Here is a 17,013-nt window from a genome sequence, read left to right as displayed (position 1 = left end):
CTGGAAACTTCTCACTTAGTACAATTAAAAAAAGTTAGACTCCGACTCTGTATGTTTTATTTGTGTTTGCTCTCCATATCAGTGTCTTAGCTGCCACATTAAAGCTGCAACAAACATTTTCATTATCTATATATTATAGTCCAAAACTCAAATATATTCAGTTTATATTGATACAAAACAGAAAAAAAGAGTAAATACTGATACATGGGAACCTGAAACTTACTGATGGAATAATCAATGTCAGTATTAGTTGCGTACTTTGGGAAACTGGTGAGATTTAGACGAGAAGATTGATACCGGCTGAGCAAAAAGACCGGAAACAGCTAGCCTGGCTCTCCTGGATAGTTCATTCAACTGATGTGATGACATTCTTCCACTTTCCCTTGTACCTGTTCACATTTCTCATGCTTGAATCCAACTATGGCAGCCAACTTTCATTCACACAGTACGTCACAGCTGACTGAAGTTACAACGAGTCAAACAATGTGTGTTAGTGTCCGACGGGAACACAGTAAACAATTGTCTTCCTCATTTCAGTGTCCGCAACAATGAAACCAAAGCTTGTCAGTAGTAAACAATCACATGTCTGAATGTTGTCTGACACATCAGGCCTGTTTCTGCATCACTGCATCTCACGCCAACTCATCCGTCCTGTGCGCCCCCGCTCGCTCTCTGGCCTCATTTAAATTACATGCAAATCTGTGCAGCCACATATTATTTCTGTGCTTCATTCCTCATCGTGAAACACTCGAGCTGCATTTCTATTTTTAAGAAAAACATCCCTGCGGTCTTTTCTCGGGTTACATGATATCAATCTGTATTTATTTTCATGTTCCCTGTGAACTACGTCGTGCAATGTTTTTCCAAGGTGATGAGCAGGCTGAAAAAATATGTTTGTTGGCGAAGCTGCTTCATTTCAACACAGGTCTGCGGATATAAGATGACTCAGAGGGCGTTTTTTAAACCCAGATCTTCTTCTTCTTTTTCCTTTTTTTACACTTTTCATTTGAATGAATCTATGAACTCTCCTTGACCTCTTGAGGTTTTTCAAATTTTTAAAATAATGCCTGTTAGTCGGTGGTGGGAGCAGTTTCTGTTTGCTGTGAAGTTGGAGTTCAACAGCAGGGCAGGAAGCTGTGCGTCACAAGCTTTTGATTCAGCTGTAAAACACCTCACGTTGTGAATGTGCCTGTTGTGTCTTCGGCGATTACACACAGGCTCTTCTTTTTATCAGCAATGCAGATATGTTTCTCTCACAAACAATCGTCAGTATCTGCGAGAAGTTTATGTCAGGACATCGAGACAGAAAACTGAGGCTGATCACTGCATAAAAAGTCCAAGTCTCATGTCTCATGACCTGCTGTGGGTTTACACGGACCACGACATGTATGTGCTAAAGTGTCAGTGATGCTGTGCTGTGCAGAAATCTCAGATGTAGATGCTTTCTCCTATGGATCTACATTTTACTATATAACTTCTTCTTGTAACTGTTTAATTTGTTTGTCTGTGTACTTGTTTGTGTTTTCCCTGTACGTACAGTACTGTATGTACAAAACTTTCATACTGGCCCCCATTTCATACGCTCGGAGTTATTTGTTTGGGAAGAACGTAACGTGTGTTGAAAGTCTTTCAGATCCTGAAAATTAAAATAAAACGTTATTTTGCCTCTCAGAGTCGTAAAAATCATGTTTTTACATAATTAAGTTTAACCTAAGAAATAAATGTTACTGTTGGAGGATTTTACCAGTTCAACACTTGAATATTTGTGCTGTAGAGTCTCTTTAGGGAGTCAAGTTTCAAGTAGGTTGAGTCTTGAGGAAACTCAACCTCTCATTTATGTGACAGTCTGATTGACCCTAAGACTCCGGTTACACCCACTTAAATTTCAGGTGAAACCAGGTGTAAGTGCAGTGTGGCCACATTCACAAGAGAGAAATCTGCACAGCAGGTTTAAAAGTCACCTGACTGCATTTCTTCATGTTTTCCCCAATGAAAGACACAAACAGTCGCAGCCTTCCCTTCACAAAAATTGTTTTAATAATAAATGACACACTGACCTGGGAAACACCATTTGTTTGTTGACGTGCCTCCAAACACTGCCAGGATAATTTGCATATTCAAATGCGGGAAGCATTGAGATCCTTATTTAGACCAGGTGTAAATACGAAAGCATGCAGATCGAATTGCATGACCCAGATAATGTATCCAGACACAGATCATATGTTAAAGTCTCAGGTAGCACTGAAGCTACTCTGGTGAAACAGCAAACACAGTGTTGATTGTTTCTGTATGTTACTACTGCAGTATTTTGTACTTTGCCTGTTTATTAACAGGATTAACATGTTCAATTCAAGGTAAATTGAAAACTAGGAGAGAAGCTGGATCAGTGCAGACAAATACATCTTTAATACAATAATTGTTCATTTTTAGCTCATTAGCCCCAAGTTGCGATGTCCGTGGCTGTGAAGTGAAGCCAATGCAGAAGTGCCAAAAGCTGCAGTAACATTGCAAAACATCTTGGTTGAGTTCCAACAACCACCAGCTGATTATAGTCGCAAAACAAACCCATAATTCACCAAGTTAGACATGAAAACATCCACTACACATCATATCCTTTAATAAAAGGTCACATCCTTGAGTAATTTCAAAGGATAACGAGGCCAAAACAGCTTGAAAGCAAGCGGCAACCTCTGTGGTTCTGAAGTGAAGCCAACGTGGAAGTCCCAAAAACTGCAGTTCCTCAAACATCCACTTGAGGCTGGCTCCAGAAGTGAGTCAGTCTCCATAAGTCCCCATGTTCAAATGTCCAACTTCACAGCAGAAATAAACATGTTTACAGCCTGGTACAAAAAACAGTTTTGGTCTCTGTAGCTAATTTCCCCGTTCATGACAACTTTACTGAGGGTGAATTTATATACAACTCACCTGTTCACATTATATTAAGGCTTAAAGTTATGCAGACTTAACTTTAAGTATGATTATGGTTCACAACCTGCTGTTTCTCCTGTACGTCGACCCCCATCGTCTTTGCTCTTCATCTCATTGTATCTGATGGCCTACAGCCCAAGGCAGACAGCTAACAAAGCAATCAGCGCTGTCAGTGTGACTAACCAGCTCATTTTTACACCCAAACCTCCTCAGAGACATTAAATGAAGGCAGGTAGGGGAGGCTGATAAGCAGCCAACGCCGTCACCTTGTGAAGCAGTGGCCAATTAAAAGCTGATTTTAAAAACCTGTTCCTCAGGTGGTTCCCTTGTCATGGAAACTGGCTTCCCCTCCAGCAGGACTCCCATGCTCACGGGAGCCCGTAACCAGACACCTGCTTTTGTTTTGTTCGATGCTCTCCAGGTATAGATAAAGAACAGATGAGGGTGGAGGTGGAGGTGATGGTGATGGGGGAGGGAGGGAGGGAGAGGAGAGGAGAGGAGAGGAGAGGGGGGGGGGGGATAGAGGAGGAGAAGCAGGTGCGTCACAGATCTTTGGTTTCAGCTATTTGGTCTCAGCGCAGGCAGGGCGATAAGAGGAAGAAACAGCCGAGGGAAGAGGGAAGTGCAGCAGGGAAAGTTATTTGCCTCTGAATCGACTCGAAGGCAGACAGGCAAGGAGAGGGGAGCCACATTCACAGGAGGACTATATCTCTTTCTCATGCACTCAGTCACCTGGACGCTCTGCAGCAGACAGACGTTCATTCATTGGGGACTCGGTGTTCGATAGCAAATATAATCAAACACTCAGGAGGACATGAAGACCGGCAAGAAATCCTTCATAGGTAGGTGCTCCTTTTATTCACTGTCTGTGTTATGAGCTTGTCTAGGGGGGCTAATGTGCAGCCTGCCAGCACCACAGCAGAGGAGGATGCACCTTAAGATGTGCAACTTTTCCAGTGGGTAAACAATCTTGTTTACATCCAACAGCTCGGCCATCTCAATCGTTAGATTCTCGCCTATTCATTCATCAAGACCGTTATATATTTAGGACTGTTTATTAACCCCCCTCCTCCTGTTTGCATTCCCTCTGCTTGCTTTGACGTCATCGGCACTACTTAGATTGTTTTTTTTTTTTGGCCGCATGAACAACCAGATGCCAAATTCAAAAGGGCATCATCTGGCACTCCTCTGTGTTCTTGCATTGTCTGGTTAATTTTGTAATGTCAGACGCAGAAGCCTCCTCGGCTCTGCAGCTTTCCTTTGCTTTTCATCTCATTTGTCACATGAGAGGATAAAAGCTACCCTGGCCACGGCCTTGACATCGTAAACCAAGGGAGCTGAAAGGGATCGGATGATTTTTGGAAACTCTGTGTTAACCCCCTGAAAAAACTGTTTTGTTCCCACGGATACAGGCGGAAAGGCAGGGCTAAGAATGGAAAGAATGGTGTAAAAGCTCGTAAACATTAAAGGAATAACTTGAATACGATTATTCGGTTTCTTGCGAAGAGTTAGACGAGAATATCGACACCACTCTTCAAGTCTGTGTGGTCAATATGAAGGCAGTTACCTTAGCTTTGCATAACAGGTGGAACAACTAGCCTGACTTTATCTCGTTAACAGGTTATATCTCGTTGGTCCAGCCAAGCTGCGGTCGTGAAAATCTCCACTTTCACATGGTAACCCTCCGCGTGATGCCAGAAATACAGGAAGCCGTCGCGCCTGGTGACACAACTTCTTGTTTTTAATCTTTAAACACGACATATTGTGTTTCTGTTTGAGAACCGTGCTAGATATTTCCCTCTGTTTCCATTTCTACGTTAAACAAAGCTTGAAAGACGACTCTAGCTTCGCATTCAACGTCTTTTCATGTAACCCTTGGCGAGAAAGCAAAAAAAGCATATTCCCCAAAAGGTCAAAGATTCCTTTGAGGGTTCTGTTTGTGTTTCGGGGTGTTCGCGGACGCATTCTTTGTAGCCTTGCCATTAAACTTAACTTCACTCAATGTGGTCTGGAAAAGCTCAGCCGGCATCATAATTTGGGCGTAGACCAAAATGACTTTCCCTCATGTGCCACTTTCATTGCCTGTTTTTTAAATTGGACAAACATGCTGACTGCTTGAGAACATCTCTCTGAAAATATCCACAGTGAAATCACTTCCTGAATGAATTTGAAGTGACACTACACGGCACGGTCACGCAAACAAACATGCGCGTCGGACACGCGTTAGGCCACCACAGATTGGCATCTGCTTTAATATTCGTCAAACGTTGACACTCATTGTCGTCATCTTAACCACTTCACACACACTTCATTAATTGGTTTTGTTTCCAGCTGCCATGCTCGATTGATTCTCGCTGGATGTTTTCCAGATGAATATCTCCTCGGGGTAACTGATCTCATGGGGTTTACGCTGGATTTGCGATGCTACCGACACTCAGCAGACCACAGACTAATAACTCTGTGGTGGCGGTGCAAGCGTCTAATTCCACCACTGGTGCTTAAATGTTGTTTTTTCCATGCGTCATACTTCAAAATATCACACTGCGAGCCATGAACGGAGAAACAGGAACTGCATACAATAACGGAAGTTGCCACTGTCCACTGATTCATGAGGTTTGGCCAACATGGGAGGTGCAGTTAGTGAATGAGAGTCTGCTGCTGTGAATGAAAATGTCTTTTTTTATCTGCTTCCCCTCCACTGAGCTGTTAGTTTCAGTATTGCACAGGAAACCGGCTGTATAGAGTCACATACAGCAGCAGAATAACAGAAATATAACGTCAGGCTGGAGAATGCATCAGGGCAAAAGCTTGTCTTATCATGACAGTAATTATAGCAGTAATAGCAGTCACATTAATATAATTACTAGGGGCTTTGCAGTTCAGAATAGGCCCGGATCATCCCTCTTGCTTGGCAGCAAATTAAAGCAATGCATCATTTGTAACAATTTGGCAGCGCCGAGAGTGTCTGAGTCATCATCGCAGAAGAGAGCAAACGCTTCTAAGCCCCTGCAGAGACTGTGGAAAATAAAATAAGATAAAATAAAAAACGCATCTCATCCCCTGCCTGGGAACTCAGGAGGGAAACAAAGACGTTTGTAATTCTAACTGTGGTTTCACGAGCCAAAATCTGCTCCCACTCGCTGCGGCCTGAGGCTGCACTGCGACGCTGTCGGGAGTGGGTCGCCACCACCTCCGGTCTGCATCTCTGCGGGTCTCTTTATGCGTAACACTAAGAGTATATGAGACTTTTAGCTGCTGTTCTCATGTGAGATCTGATGACCGTGTGGGTGTGAAACTCACAAGGCCGCGATCGCTCCTGAGAGCCGGTCAACAACAAGACCCACATTGTAATTAGAGATCGTCCATCAGCCAGCAGCCTTCCTGGCAGCCCTACAGTTGGTCACTGTTTGCCTGTATGACTCATTTATCCACCTTCTGCTGCCTTCTACCCACTACGCTGGAAGCTGGAGGTACAAAAGGCAGGTAGAAGTCTAGCTGATCGTGTATTACCATTAAATTGGAGTCAAAGAGTTAAACATTCGATTTTCTGACAAATAAATAATCTTTGAAAACAACAAGAAGGTCGTTTAACGACACTTACATCTGTTATGACTGTTTCCAGAACACTTAAAGACTTTTATAAACATCTGGATGGAAAAATATTCAATCCACTGCACAATAATAAAGATGTTTTGCTTAATCCAAACAAAGACGGGAGCTGGAACACTGTTAAATGCATAACTTTAAACCCTCAGTACAGTTGTCATGAACAGGGAATTTAGCTATCGAGTTAGATATAGAGCTAATTTCCCCATTCACGGCTTCTTTATCCAGCAAGTCTCAGCTCCACCGATAATCCACAAAAGAGGCAGAGCTGCCAAGACAGCAACAACCAGCCCCACAGATTTTAAGCTTCAAAACATCACGGATACGCTGTCCATTCTTTATACTGTCAGTGGTAGGGACCAAAAACAGAGCTAAAAGAGAGCGACTGTACAGAAACATGACTCTAATACTGCTCTGTAACTGGATGAGTTAATAAGCAACTGTTTGATGTTTGTTTATCAGCATAAAAGATAATACAGATCACTATTTTATTGGTAGTTTTTGCAGGTTTAACGATTCTGGAGATAGTTTAATAACTTTAAAGATCATATAGTATTTAATTTTTCACAAAAATCAGATGCTTTGCATGCATCCCAAACGTAACAAAAAAGGATAAAGCTTGGGGTTTATTTTCAACCTGCAGCCCCCACAAACAGCCTTACAGTCATGATCGATGCCTCCCCCCCCCCCCGTGAGAGTTGGAGAGGCTTTTACTGGATGTGTTGGCAGGTGACTCAGTTGACTGCTTGTCAGCAGGCGGAAGTGCTGCCCGTCTGCTCGGCATCAATCACACAGCTGGGCAGAGTGACGGAGAAGCGGGGCTTTTTGTGAGGGTGCTAAATAAAAACGTGATTAATCTGGCAGCAGAGAGACACGTATAAAAATAGAGGAAGAAAACTGAAACATCTACAGAACGCTTTCTGACGTAAAGAAACAACATTTAGACAAAAAGGGGAAATACCGGTCAGGCCACCTGACTTTCTGTTCCATCACAACAGAAACAATGCAAATCAAAGACAGGCGTGGCTGAAAAATAACGCTCTGCGAGGGAACTGCCCGAGTCATGTTCACCCGTCCACATGTTACCGGAGACGATGGCACGATGCACTTGAATAATTCAGAGAAAAACTACATGAGGTGAAGAAAAAGCCTCAAACAAAGCCTGAGAAGAGGTGTCGCTGTCATGCAATCGGATCTCGTGTGTTTCTGTGTGTAAACAGAGCTGAAGCTGAGATGTGAGTGCTCAGGTATCGATGGTGTGACACGATATACGCCGCTGCCTGGCTCTGCACCAGATAGTTTCTGACCAAGCCCCACACCACAAGACAAGGCACTTAACTTCCTCTTTTGCCATTATAAGAACGACCAGGGCCTGTGAAGTCTCACTTCCAATAAATTATACATGACTGTCACATGTCAGACTGAACAAAAGCCAGGAATTCCCCCCCGCTGTCACAGCTCAGCTGATTGAATCTCTGAGGACTGAAGCAGATGTTTTTTAAGAAGAGTGGTGGAACAGAGGTAGTAGAGCGAAAACACATTTTTAAGCAACAATTTGTGTGTTCCAGCTCCTCAAATGTGAAGGTTTGACAGTCAACTGAATATTTTTAAGTTGGCCCGACATAACGTGACGTTTAAAAACATTATAATTGGCATTTTCGCTTATTTTTTCAACATTTTATAGACAAAACAATTCATCGATTAAATGAAAAGACAATGAAATGAATCATCACTTGCAGTTCTACAGTACAAGCTGTGAAAATACTCTATTAAGTCCTATTTTAAAGTTATTTTTCAAGTAAAAGTATCAACAAAAAGTACTCCTAATGCAGATAACGACCCCTGTGAGTGTTATATGTTCATATATTTATTACTGGATCATTATTAGAGGTGTGTTAATGTGTAAATCAGATGTTAGTGCCGTAGTTAGTTAAGCTGAGGCTTGTTTAACTATTTTAAATGCTGCTGAAGACTTCTGTAGTGGGCGTTTAACCACAAACTCCAAGCTTGTGAAGCACGTAGTCTGCAGAGCTTATCTTATTCTGACTCATGTCCATAAACTTAATTCGATCTTCTGACAGTATAAAGAATGGACAGCGTCTGCGCCTCTCAGATAACCTAAAAATCAGCAAAGACGTGGATCATTGTAGACCTGAGGCGGGTTGAATGATGCCTGGTTTGGACATTTTAACATGGGGACTTATGGAGACTGACTCACTTCTGGAGCCAGCCTCAAGTAGACGTTTGAGAAGCTGCAGTTTTTGGCTTCACTTCGCAGCCAGAGGTTTGCTGCTTGGTTAAAACAGAGAAAATCAGCAAATTCTCACATTTGAGTAGCTGTAAACAGATCATGTTCGGCATTTTAATGACTGAAATGATGAACAGATCAAAATAGTTTAAATCTAACTGAGTAATCGACTTATGTCTTGTCAAATCTTCATATGTTGTATGTAAAATATTTGTCTCTTCATCTGATCTTAGTCAAAAAGTCATAGTCGGATAAAAAGCACAATACTTTCATTCTGATAAACGTTGGAGAAGTAGCATCAAAACAATGGAAAGTACCTCAAACCTGTGCTTAAGTACAGTACTTTCCACCACTGTAACAGAAAGCAGCCGTTACAGGAGAAGTGTTGATGTCAGTGTTCTCCACAGACTGATGTAAACACCCATCGAAAAGCAATAATTGCTCTGTCGAATCAATAGACAATAAATAACCTTAAAAATCACTATCACTCAGTGGAAAATGTGCTATGCGGCTCACTCTCCTCCTCGGGCGGTATAGCTATCTGCATTATGGCAAAGTTATGTAACTTAGAGGGTTAGTGGACCACATCAGTGACAGCTGGACCGATTTGGCTTAAAAGAGACGTTATTATGTCATGTGTGATGTGAATTTTTCTCTGAATTTATATAATTGTGACGTGCAGAGTCACCTTTTATAACCTTGACCTCATCGGCCAGGGAAACGCAGAGATTTCTGGAAATTGCTCAGGACTGTGGAGAGCTTTTTGTTTGTTTGCCTTCATGCGAGTCAGAAACAAAATGCAGAAAGTGTGACATACATTTCTCCAAATCCTTTTCAAAATAAAACGACTGCACGGTGAAGCATCGTGAGCATTTCTTTTTTTTCGGAAGATACCAGAAGAGGAAGAAGAGCTCATGTGACTGCTCTCTCTCCTCTCTCCTCTCTTAATATCTGACTTTAATCCCTTTTGTGTGCACGCTGATTACAGCCAGGGCTTTTCATTCAGAGAAAATGATGAAGGAGGGTGAAAGAGGAGGAGGAGGAGGAGGAGGTGGGAGATGGTGGGATATCTCACCCACCTCCTCCTCCTCCTCCTCCTCCTCCTCCTCTGCGGTGAGCTCTCTCGTCATCCTCCCCTCGCCTCCTGCAGGCAAGAGCAGTAAAATAAGGGCTGCAGCGGAATCCCGTGACGTCACGCCCCTCCTCTCCTCCTTCTGTTGCTATGGCTACGCTGGTGACGACAAGACAAGGTGTCACCTCCCACCAAACACCACGTGCCCCGTATATATGAGGCGGCTCGCTCGCGCAAAGTCAGAGAGCGAAAGGTGCGCGTCCGGGTCTGTGCGTCGTGCGCGTCTTTAAAAACTGTGGACAACAACTCAAAGAGTCTGCTTAGAAGCTCCCAGAGGAACTATTATTGTTTTTATTTTTCCTATTCCGTCTTTATATATCTTTGGATATTCATCCGTGTGCTCGACATGGCCGTGACTGAAGCTGGATGTGATCTTACTTACTGCAAGATGAGGGGAATAGTCACCGTTCTCACCGGTGAGCGACAAAAACAAATATTAAGAAATAACAAATATAAGATTTGTGACTAAAGGTGTCTCTAGATTGATTATTAAACCAAACTTAACATATTTACAGATATATATATTAATAACACAAACACGTCATCGAAAAGTATATTTCTTTTTGCTTTATTTTGAAAGAATTGAAAGAATTTCAGGCAAGAAATCTACCTTAGAAATTAGAAATGGTCTTATCTGCTTTGTGGTTACAAACAAGGATGTCCCCATTCTTTGTTGGCATCTCAATGTGTGACCCGAGCGGTTGCATAACCCGTAAGCCCGCAGCATTAGAGGTCTATGCACAAGAGGAAAATCTCTTCTAATGTGAGAAAAATGTTTGCAATGTGTGTGATCATCTTCCAAACACTGGTGTAAATGCTTCTCTCTCTCTCTCTGTCTGTGTCCATGTGCAGCTTTCATCAAGGAGAGAAAAATGGGGCTGAATGACTTCATCCAGAGGCTGGTGTCGACCCCGCATATCTGCCAACAGTGAGTATTCTCTATAAAAAAGGGATGATTGCAGGGAGCATCTCTGGGCATGAGTTACTTCCTGGCCCTTAGTCTTTATTCCTGATCATTCGCCCATTCATGATCAGGGTCAAATCCAATCAGCCACCTGCGCTTGGCAGGACATTCTGTGAAGACCGTATAATCTGGGTCCAAGAATCCAGGGTAAGAATAGTCCTCCCATGACGAGCCTTCTCCACTGCCTAATCACCTCTCAGGCAAATCCCTGGCGTCCCTGAGACAAGGGTTCACCGGTAATTCAGCTATTGCATGATACACGGCTCGTCCCGTCACAGCCATCCAGGTCAGGATCTGGTGGAAAATACCTGGTCCCTGCATCTGTCCCCTCCATATGTGAAGTCTTGAGTCCCGCAGAGCCGCCTAAACCTTCTTGTCGTGGGTCAGCGGGCTTAAGCTTTTTCTCAGACAGGTTAGGCTGAATGAGCTGGTACCTAAACATGACCTGTCTGGATGTTTCAGACGGTGATTCGCAGCCAAGCGGGCAGCGTTCATTCAGCTTTTAAGTCTCGCAAACTGCCTTAGATCCTCTAAATTCACGGTGCAAATACAGTCCTTAAACCCTAAATCTAAACATGAACATTAAGCAGTATTAAATATTAAAATCAGTCTTTAAAAGCAGCTCTTTGTTTTGTTTCTATCCAGTGTTGAAGTCAACAACTTCCTGAAGATTGATGAGAACCAAAACGAGGAGGACAGTGAACTTCCAGAAAGCCCGGTAAGCAGGAACTGTTGATTATTTGATATATCTTCTTTCCAAAGTATGACAACATGTTTATAAATTTCCCCATTTCATATTTTCCAGATGTTCCTACATCCGCGAAGTTCACTGGCTGAGGACACTCAGTAAGTAGCCTCTTTAATTTAAATGTCAACAGCAGAAACTTTATAATATACGCGTCAATAAAAGTCCTAATCATCTTGTCGTTTCTCTCCATCAGGATCAAACCCTGTGATTTTGACTACCTCAAAATCATCGGCAAAGGCAGCTTTGGAAAGGTGAGGTCTCTTTTACATAACTAACTCCTCTTATGTGCTCAGACCTACAGTATATCTGTCACCGCTGCTGCAGCGCCGTCTCTAATGCAAATATTTGCTCTATCGCAGGTTCTGCTGGCTCGACACAAGGAGTCCACCAAATATTACGCTGTCAAAGTGCTACAGAAGAAAATCATCATGAAGAAGAAAGAGGTAATTGTCGTAAATACGCCTCAGTCCGTCTGTTTCGTAATGTAAAATGTTATTATATTGACTTTTATGTGTTCCTTCCAGCACAAGCATATCATGGCTGAGCGCAGTGTGCTGATGAAGAACATCAAACATCCCTTCCTGGTCGGGCTGCACTACTCCTTCCAGACTACTGACAAGCTGTACTTTGTTCTCGACTATGTCAACGGTGGAGAGGTGAGTTCAAACCCCACAACGCCCCCAAAAATCAGCCATGAATATTGAAGTATGTTTGGACCAGATGTTGACAGATGTTCGTCTGTTTTCTCTCCAGCTATTTTACCATCTCCAGAGAGAGAGGATCTTCCTGGAGCCCAGAGCCAGGTTCTACGCTGCTGAAATTGCAAGTGCACTTGGCTACCTCCACTCCCTGCACATTGTGTACAGGTAATGACTGATCCTACACTGCCCCCTAGTGTATTTTCTGTTGACATGACATGTGCAGAGCATGGGAGTAACTACTTCTTCTTCTTCTTCTTCACAGGGACCTGAAGCCTGAGAACATCCTGTTGGACTCACAGGGCCACATTGTCCTCACAGACTTTGGACTCTGCAAAGAAGGTCTCGAGGCCAATAACACAACAACAACCTTCTGCGGGACGCCTGAGGTACAAAACAAACCTCCAGACCTTCAAACAACCTCATTATCAATACAGAAATTACAGTTGTTGGACAGTTGGTTGACTCTCTCTTGTTGCTTTCCTCACAGTATTTGGCTCCTGAGGTTCTCCAGAAGCAGGCGTACGACCGCACAGTCGACTGGTGGTGTCTGGGATCGGTGCTCTACGAGATGCTCTATGGACTTGTAAGTGAAATGTGTGACTTTGTGCTTCTTGGTACAACTGTACCACTTGTTGATATATTAAATAATTTAATTTGTTTTTGCTTTACAGCCCCCCTTCTACAGTCGCAACACAGCTGAGATGTACAACAACATCCTGCACAAGGCTCCCGTGCTGAAGCCCAACGTGTCGAACGCAGGCAGGGAACTGCTCGAGGGGCTCCTGCAGAAGGATCGGACCAAGAGGCTGGGGGTGAAGGACGACTTTGTAAGTGTACACAGCTGATCTTTAAGCACACACACAACCCAAACAAACTGTTTGCTGTCAGCCTACTGAACTACATTCTCTTTTTTTTTCCTCCAGCTTGAAATCAAGTATCATTCCTTCTTCTCTCCAATCAACTGGGAGGACCTGATGGCCAAGAAGATCACGCCTCCATTCATCCCCTCGGTGGTAAGTTCAAACGAGGGTTGCAACTGATGATTTTATATCATTTATTGATCATTCTGTCGATATAAATTTAGAATTTTCTATCAGTTTGTCAGTCCCAACCCAAAAACGTTTACATTTACAATCATTTCAAACAGTTATGATGATTAAAAATGAATCTAGTGATTAGCTGAGTCATTCTTTGGTCCTTCAAGCATCAACTAATAGTAAAAAAATGCCAATCACAGTTGTGCGGAGCCATCATGAGGTGTTTTGTCTGACCAACAGTCCAAAACCCAACGACTCTCCAACAAATATGCAAATTTGAGACACTAGAACCAATTAATTATTGCCAATTATGCTTAAAATTCCTTTACCCAAACAATGAATTGTCAGAATTGTTGCTGTTAATCGACTAATTGATAAATCGACTGATAAATCGACTATATGACTTTCTCATATAAGACACTAAATGGCAACAAATCTTCCCATTTAAGAAGCTGGAGTTGGCAAATGTTTGACATTTTCATGATGTAATCTATGAGTTTGTCCTCATACTACATATCTAATTCCCGCCCTTCCTGCTTGCTTTCACAGAGCGGTCCCACAGACCTCCGACACTTCGACCCCGAGTTCACCCACCTGCCCGTGTCCTCCTCCCTGTGCACCGACACCATAACTGTGACCAGCAGCGTCAAGGAAGCAGCCGGAGCTTTTCCAGGCTTCTCATACGGGCCTCCAGCAGAACACTTGTTCATGTGAACGCCGACAACGCCCCTTCTGTCCTGGGAACTCACAAGAAACAGGATTTTAAAAAACAAAGCTCTAGATGAGGAGTGTTACTTTGACTGAGGGACCACGCGGGAGTTGCCTGTACGGGAGGACGTTGAGAGGATCTAACTGACATAACGAACACCGGGGAGGGCAGATCTTTGAGGGATCGTGTGCATGAGGTGTGTACAGATGGGGAACGCTCATGTTACAACACCACTGGCCCTACTCTTCTGCCTCAACCAACCAAAATCCAAATGTGTGCCAAGTATGGATGCACTCTGGGGTCATAAAACATCGGCTCTCTGAGGGGCTCTGGACCTCACAGCATACTGGTGAAGTGACATGAAGAGAAGTGCCTGAGGTTCGAAAAGGCAGTTTGGAGCGGCAGCAACGGCGTCATAAAGAAAACAAACACACAAAACCATTTTTATTTTTGTTTGGACCTGAGCGCGGTGAGCTGTTTAAGGGTGATGCCTTCATTTACACGTCTACATATGTTAAAACTTGTTTTTTGTTGTTGTTGTTGTTGTTTTCATGTAAGCGCTCAAATTGCACTTGAGGAAACGAGGGTCAACAAAAGTGAAACATTCTGCTTTACCTTTGGATTAGACAGCTGCATATCTTTCCATATTTTCTTTCCATATCTGTCTTTTGGACAAAGAAATAACAACATTTCATCCATGGGTGTCCACTAATAGCGATACATGGACCAAACTTAACACTTTTTTTGACCGGTTTGTCCTCATAAACTGAAGATCAAACTTTTACTGTACTGTGTAGAAGATGAAAAAGTTACATATATTTTATTGAAAAACCAAAAAAGGTTTCCACGTTTTAATGACCACAAACATTCTCTTTACTGCATATATTATAAATGAGTTATACATGTTTCCTAGAATAGATATATATATATATATATATATATATATATATATATATATATATATATAGATGACATGAAATTTTCCTGTATGGCAATATATTTTATTTTTGGTTTTTCACTTACAACCAGTGACCAATGTTTTATTCTGCATCTGCTGTTTGCAAACTTAATGAAAGACGTCTCTTAATGATCAGGAGAGTTCAACCAGCAATAAACAGACCCACATCAGCGATAGCACACACTGTAAATCTTTCAAATTTTAAGTGATTGCTGTTTTATTGCAAACACTCCGGACTAAACTATAGAATCTGTGATTACAAAATGTTTTTCTTTTTGTATTTATGCATCATGTAGAAGAAGAACTGTGAATATCTTGTGCCTGTCCAAGGCGGCCTGATCCATATTTACTGTATGTGCATATCTCCTTTTTTCCCCAAACCTCTTTGTCCCTTTTTGTAGAAAATGACCCATGTAAAGAAAGTCATTAACTTTGAAGAAGAACCACCAGGTGGAGCAGGCGCTGGCTTTCCCCACTGCATAATATGGTTCTGGAAAGTGCAATAAAATCTAAAATAATTATAATTTAATCTCTTTTAGCAGATGTGTAAGCTGTAATTTATGATCTGATATGCGTTAAGTTATTACGAAAGAATCTCGAATAGAGATCGTTCATGACTTTTGTTTTGCCCCATTCAGTCTCCATATTTTAGGTGTTTGCATACAGAGAGTGCATTTTCAAGCCTGCTGAAAATAATAAATTAAAAAAACACAAGGCAACACACAGTTCTAGATAATTTTCTTCCATATTTGGAAGTATTATTTTTTTTCTGTTTTGTATTTTTTATGTATATTTATTTTCTTGCCACTGCTACTGTACAAAGGAGATAATTTACATGATCAACTGAAATATTGAACTGTAATCTGTGTCAGAAACGGCAAATAAATTCTCTAAAATCAAGACAAGTGTGACCTGTCTTTGTGTTTGTACTGCTGAACTGATGCTACGTTACATAATTTAATGACACATCATAGTAGGGGAACAATCACTTATGGTCTATAAAATGTAAGAAAATCAGCCCAAGGTTGCATCTTCAAGTGTTGTTTTATCCAACGAACAATCCAAAACACCAAAATATTCAGTTAATTATTAAATAAGACAAAGAAAAGCAGCAAATCCTCTGATGAACTGGAACCAGAGGGTTATTTAGTTATCACAAACATTTGCCAATTAACTTTCTGACAATGAGTAACCCACTGACAACTCATTGTTTCAGTTCTAACTAAGTTACCTAGTTAACCATTGGAAGTTTTAACTTTTATCATATATAATATATTTAAAGTATTTCTTTGCCATTTTAAAAAAGTTTTAACTTTTTTGGACCTACTTCAAAATTAGCCGTGGTAATTAAAGAACTCATTGTTTTGGCTTCAATACTAATTTGAAGTTCATCTACTTTTTAAAGGTCTAGTGTGTAGAATTTAGTTGCATCTAGTGGACTAATCGCTGCATTGCAACTCCTCGCCTTGCTGGTGTAAAAAAAAAAAGCCTAAACTTTTTAAATGTTTTAAACCAGGGGTCTTCAACCAGGGGTCCACGTCCCCTAGGGCGTCCGCAGAGGTACTGCAGGGGGTCCGCCAACTTGTCATAATAATTATATAAATTATTCCATTATGCATGGAGGATTTACATATTACATAGTTCACAGTTACCGGTTTTATTCAACTGTTATTTATACATGTGTATATAGTGTTAAAATAGGATATTGTATAGGTGTATAGTGTTAAAGTTTTGTTTTCTTGCTATCACTTACTATCTAACTTACCGCTTGGGAGCTGCTGTAACAAAAACAATTTCCCTGCGGGGATTAATAAAGAAATTCTGATTCTGATAATAACTCAGCATATAAACTAAGGTTAATAAGGTGAAATAAAAGGTGAATAAAGTCAATATAAAAGTTATTACAGGCCATGTGGGGAGGGTGCCTGTTCTGTTTGTCTCTGAAAAAGGTTGAAGACTCCTGTTTTTAAAACATTAAACAT

The 17,013-nt window shown here is 41.7% G+C and overlaps 1 protein-coding gene across 2 annotated transcripts; it reads left to right on the top strand.

Moving 5' to 3' along the window:
• Positions 1-3,510: 3,510 nt before the first annotated feature.
• si:ch211-195b13.1 (STKc_SGK domain-containing protein) lies at positions 3,511-15,931 on the top strand. 2 transcript variants are annotated; one of them, XM_010753575.3, is made up of 13 exons: positions 3,511-3,770; positions 10,767-10,842; positions 11,524-11,596; positions 11,684-11,724; positions 11,820-11,877; positions 11,986-12,069; positions 12,151-12,282; positions 12,380-12,492; positions 12,590-12,713; positions 12,815-12,910; positions 12,999-13,154; positions 13,251-13,340; positions 13,914-15,931. In XM_010753575.3, exons 1-13 carry the CDS (start codon positions 3,743-3,745, stop codon positions 14,076-14,078), a joined length of 1,236 nt encoding a protein of 411 aa, XP_010751877.1. In that variant the 5' UTR covers positions 3,511-3,742; the 3' UTR covers positions 14,079-15,931. The 2 variants fall into 2 exon arrangements, with proteins under 2 accessions (XP_010751877.1, XP_010751876.1); XM_010753574.3 differs by lacking the exon at positions 3,511-3,770 and adding an exon at positions 10,106-10,330.
• Positions 15,932-17,013: the final 1,082 nt, after the last annotated feature.

The sequence above is a fragment of the Larimichthys crocea genome, chromosome XIII (assembly GCF_000972845.2).
Source record: "Larimichthys crocea isolate SSNF chromosome XIII, L_crocea_2.0, whole genome shotgun sequence".
In the NCBI taxonomy this organism is placed as follows: domain Eukaryota; kingdom Metazoa; phylum Chordata; class Actinopteri; family Sciaenidae; genus Larimichthys; species Larimichthys crocea.
Note: the sequence above shows the minus strand (reverse complement) of the source record. Positions and strands in the feature narration are given on the sequence as shown.